The sequence below is a fragment of the Sinocyclocheilus grahami genome, unplaced genomic scaffold (genome assembly GCF_001515645.1).
Source record: "Sinocyclocheilus grahami isolate Dianchi unplaced genomic scaffold, SAMN03320097.WGS_v1.1 scaffold9.1, whole genome shotgun sequence".
Lineage (NCBI taxonomy): Eukaryota > Metazoa > Chordata > Actinopteri > Cypriniformes > Cyprinidae > Sinocyclocheilus > Sinocyclocheilus grahami.
Window position 1 is genome coordinate 1,705,758 of NW_015505188.1, and position 5,439 is coordinate 1,711,196.

General features: G+C 37.6%; 1 protein-coding gene across 1 annotated transcript in view; it reads left to right on the top strand.

The window, feature by feature from the left end:
* LOC107592484 (caspase recruitment domain-containing protein 11-like) overlaps positions 1–5,046 on the top strand; it is a 35,019-nt gene extending 29,973 nt beyond the window's left edge. The window contains exons 19-20 of the mRNA XM_016282017.1: positions 3,417–3,532; positions 3,690–5,046. Of these exons, the coding sequence (XP_016137503.1) occupies positions 3,417–3,532; positions 3,690–3,894 (321 nt within the window). The 3' untranslated portion in view covers positions 3,895–5,046. The remainder of the gene's footprint in view (positions 1–3,416; positions 3,533–3,689) is intronic.
* Positions 5,047–5,439: the final 393 nt, after the last annotated feature.

Below are 5,439 nucleotides of genomic sequence, written 5' to 3' on the forward strand. Positions count from 1 at the left end.
TTGACCCTCTATAAAAAATCGAAATTAGGAGTGTAAATGGTCAATTGGAGAGATGGGTGGCGGTAGTGCACTTATAAGTCTGCAATCTGCCGTAAAGCAAGAAGAAGAAGAAGACGCGACAAAGAAGACGCATCACGCACTCAGGATGCACTCAAGACAGTTCAGACATTGCAGTGCTTCAGAAGTAAAAAACTATATAAATACTGTTCAGTTTCTTGCACAGACTGATCGTTTCGTGTCTTTACACATCAATGTATCGTCACGAGCCACAGGGTTTAATTTGGTTTTGTTTGTGTATGTTTTTTTTGTGTGTATGTTTTTGTGTATGTTTATAAGACTGACAGACTGCAACGGTTTGAGTTAAAAATCTTTGTTTGTTTTCTACTGAAGAAACAAAGTCACCTACATCTTGGATGCCCTAGGGGTAAGCAGATAAACATCAAATTTTCATTTTTGGGTGAACTATCCCTTTAAGGTTCATGACATGAGGAATCTAACTTTCCTTGTTCTTTTGACAATTAAAACGTTCTGCAAGTTATCTAGCTTAAAACGCCCTTCTCATTATTAAAAAAAAGCATTTAACAAAGCTCCAGATACATCTCGTTTGAATATTGGGGGATCTGTCACATCAAAGGGGAAAATATATTTGCATATGACTGCCTCCAGAGCAAGACATTGACAAATATTTATGTATTATCACAGCCTAGGCCAAGCCTACTGGTGTTCAGTTGGCTGACACTTGCCTACACTGGATGCGAGCGTTGCATTGTGTTTCCTCAAAAGCAAATAGAACCTATTATAATCAATGATGTGATCTACACTGGATACAGTATACAGATTCCCATTCAATTTCTGATGTACACCATGCGCTTGAGCTACTCCTGACAACTGGACAAATGGAAGAGTAAAGGAAGGCTTGCTTTGACGTGTCCGTCAATCTGTACATCTCTGTACAGACTTCAGAAAAGCCCCAGTGCTAGGAACAAGTGGCTTTGTCTGTAAATGACTTTGTTTTAAGTGGGTTTTATATTACTTTATTGTTAAGGATTTTATATGGATAATGCTTTCAAAACACTTACATGCAATAGCAAGGAGCATTGATACTTTTTCTTATGCAATGACGTTAACCAATTATAAAAGTGGCCGTTTATGTGCATGCATTTTAAGGGGAGTTGCCCCTTAAAAACGGATCATTTCAAACAGAGGGTCAGAATGATAATTTTTCCTCATATATATATATATATATACAGTGGGTACGGAAAGTATTCAGACCCCCTTAAATTTTTCACTCTTTGTTATATTGCAGCCATTTGCTAAAATCATTTAAGTAAATTTTTTTTCCTCATTAATGTACACACAGCACCCCATATTGACAGAAAAACACAGTTCTTTACAACGTTGCTCCAGTTTATTGAGGTTTTGGGGCATTTGTTTATGCACAGCTCTCACCACAACATTTCAGTCAGGATGAGGTCTGGACTTTGACTGGACTGCTGCATCCCCTTGATTCTTTTCTTTTCAGCCGTTCTGTTGTAGATTTGCTGGTGTGCTTGGGATCATTGTCCTTATGCATAACCCAATTTTGTCCCAACTTTAGCTGTCGGACGGATGGTCTCAAATTTGTCTCTAGAATACTTTGGTATACAGAGGAGTTCATGGTCGATTCAATGACTGTGAGGTGCCCAGGTCCTGTGGCTACAAAACAAGCCCAAAATCATCAGCCCTCTACCAGTATTTGTGACTTTTGGTATGAGGTGTTTGTGCTGATATGCTCTTTAGGTTTTCACCAAACATGTGCATTATGGCCAAACATCTCCACTTTGGTCTCGTCTGTTCAAATAATGTTGTTCTACTGTTCTACAATGTTGGTCTTCATAAGTTTTATGGTTTGTTTAGATGCAACTTTGCAAACCTAAACCGTGCTGCCATGTTTCTTTAGAGAGAAGAAGCTTTCTTCTGGCAAGCCTTCCAAATATGCCATACGTGTCCCATATTTTTCTAATTGAACTTTATCATTTAACATGTTAACTGAGTAGAGTCTGTGGTGAAGTTCTTGTGTTGTCTGCCATTTCTCTGAGCATTACACGGTCTGTTCTTGGGGTGAATTTGCTGGGACGTCCACTCCTGGGAGGATTGGTGTCTGTTTTGAATGTCTTCCACTTGTGAATAAACTTCCACATTGTTGAATGATGGACTTCAAATTATTTGGAAATGGCCGTATTACTCTTCCCAGATTGATAGCAGCAACAGTTGCTTCTCTAAGATCATTGCTGACGTCTTTCCTCTTTGGCATTGTGTTAACACACACCTGAAGGCTCCAGACCAGCAAACTGCCAAAACTTCTGCTTTAATGGAGGTGCTCACACTTGCTGATGATCAGATAACCAAAGGCATTTGATTAGCAGTGCCTGACCATTACTTACCCTATGTTAATAGTAAGGGTGACAAAATTTGAGACCATCCGTCCGACAGTTAAAATTGGGCTAAAATTGGGTCATGCGTAAGGACAATGATCCCAAGCACACCAGCAAATCTACAACAGAACGGCTGAAAAGAAAAGAATCAAGGGGATGCAGCAGTCCAGTCAAAGTCCAGACCTCATCCTGACTGAAATGTTGTGGTGAGAGCTGTGCATAAACAAATGCCCCAAAACCTCAATAAACTGGAGCAACGTTGTAAAGAAAAGAGGGCCAAAATTCCTCCAGAACGATGTGAGAGACTGATAAAGTCACACAGAAAATTATTACTTCAGGTTATTGCTGCTAAAAGTGGATCTACAGGCAACTGAAACATAGGGTGTTCTAACTTTGTCACACACGGCTTTTCCATTTTGGCTTTATTTTTGTTAAATAAATAATGACACAGTGTGATATGTCATGTGTTGCTGTTCACCTGAGGTTTTATTTTCCACAATTTAAGACCTGCCAAGGACCTGATATTTTTTTTATAATGCCCCGATACAGACAACCATGGAATTCAATAGGGTGTCCAAACTTTTTCACATGACGTTATATATAAAGGGAAATCAGCAGTGGTATGTAGGAGACAGACCTGATGCTCCTGATGGCTGCAGATGCAATCTGCTTGCTGGGGGTTTATCAGGTGGTTAGATGAGAGGCAGCATATTGTTTTTGACTTGGTAATGTGTCAGGAGATGAGTCTATTTTTCCACTGCAAATCTCACTTGTTCGAGAGGTGTGCCAAAAACAGGACAAACAATGAGAACCGACACCTCACAATACTCTCTTCAGTTCTCAATTCTCTTTTCTGCTTTATATTGTCAATTACTATTTACTATTGTTTATATTCCTCTATAACTGTTGCTTTTTGATAATATTAAATAAATAGAACAAAACTTAAAAAGTGTATTTTTAGGGAGAATAAATCATATTAAATGAGTTTTTTGTTTTTTTTAGAATAAGCACTGTCTTCTGGAAGCTGATCTGAGCTGTGTGAAAGACTTGTTGAGGAGAGAGATCTATCCCATCGTGATCTTCATCAAAATCTGTGATAGGAACATCAAAAGATTAAGGTAAGAACTCTTCCAAGGTCTTCATTCTTGCAAAGACACATTGCACTCTTAAATGAGTGTCATATTCATTATTTAGTTCTAGTATGAAGATTCATTATTCAAGGTCAACTGTTCCTCAGATCATTTAGTAATCGCTTCTGATGTTTTCTTCGAGCAGAAGGCTCCCTCTAAAGGTGGACTCTGAGGAAGAGTTCTTGAAGATGTGTCGCTCCAGGGAGAAGGAGCTGGAGACGCTGCCGTGCTTGTATGCGGGTGTGGAGCCTGACTCTTGGGGTGGGGTGGAGGATCTCGTCAGGATCATCAAGGACAAGATTTTTGAGGAGCAGAAGAAGACCGTCTGGGTGGAGCAGGACCTGCTGTGACCTGATCACGGGAGTAATGGCTTATGGCGCACCAAAACTCTGTTTCCAGCTAGGGTGGAATGTATGCATGCAGCACAGGCGTGTGAACAGGAAGTGACTCTGTCAAAGGCGTCAAAGGTGAGGTGTGTTTTTCTCTGCTGTCAAAAAAAAAAAAATGCAAACACGTGGATGGGGAATGGTACCATGTGATGCTCCTGAGGTTCACATGGTAAGCAGTGGAAATGTTCTCATCCCAGAGCTTCTTATCTATTATTCTTCTGAAGCGGAGCTGTTGTCAATAAAATATTATCCTTCCCAGCATCCACCTGTAATGTTCAGTATAGCGTGGACCACTGAATTTTGCTTCAGTTGATTTGTGTATAACTGTAAATTGAATCTGATACCACCATTATTGCAATATACAGTATGTACTTTTATCTTTATAGGCAAATGACATGAATTAATATTTGTGACTTCTATATTTATTTTAATACAAGCCCACATTTGTAATGTGTTTGTAAAGGTTAGTCTTTGTGCAGATAACACACATGTGGCTTAATTCTGTGCCCATTTCAGCTGCTACAAATACTTGCCAGGGTTTTACTGTATCTCTAGTTCATACTGTATTTCAATGGCATTATCTATATTTACATGTCAGGCTACTGACTGTAATTTGCAACTTTTTTAATTTTTATGCTGGCATTATTTTGGAGCCTGTTTAAGCTGTCATTGATTAATGTCCTGAAGTGGGCTCTTATCTTCTCTATCTATCTCTAGATGTTATCACAGTGAGAGCTGTTTCTGGTGTTTACTTAATGTTCCATTCTTTAAAGATGAATTACTGCTTGCCATTTAGAAATATCATGATTTATGGGTATCTCACAAATAATACGAACATTTTTTAAATACATTACATTTAAGGTTAAATGAATGGGAATGTATAAGGGAATTTTTTTTTAGGCTTTTAAAAAATATATATATATATATTCATGGGGTCTGTGTTGTTACAAATTTAATGTGTGTATATAACGAAAAGGGGGTTTTAAGCATCATTTAAGCTTCTTTTTCCCCCCAAACATTATAATGTGTTCTGTTGAACTTTTTCTTCTGAGCAAAAATAATGACTATCATACATTTTTACCATGATTTACTCAAATGTACCAAAAAATCTTGTCAGGCATATTTAAAACAAGAATCATCGAATGACATTAATTTAAAAGAAGATTTAAAATGACAATTAAACCAGTCTTTGCTACTATCCTTCAAGCTACTAGGTTTTACCCATTTGTCAGCAATTAGTTTTTAATCATTTAAACTGTAATAAAATTTTGTATGACCACTTTTTCTTTTATATATTTTAATAAGTACAGGTCAGAGAAAGTATGTTTTACTTTTACATAAATATATATTTTACGCTGAATGACGATGGAACATTATTTCACTAATTTTATTTTCACAAAAGTTATTAGAAAAAGTAGACGCTTTTCTTGCATTTAATATGCTTTCCGTGCATATAAATTCACTTTTGTCAATTGAATTGGGTGCTGACCCCAAAATGGGATGTCT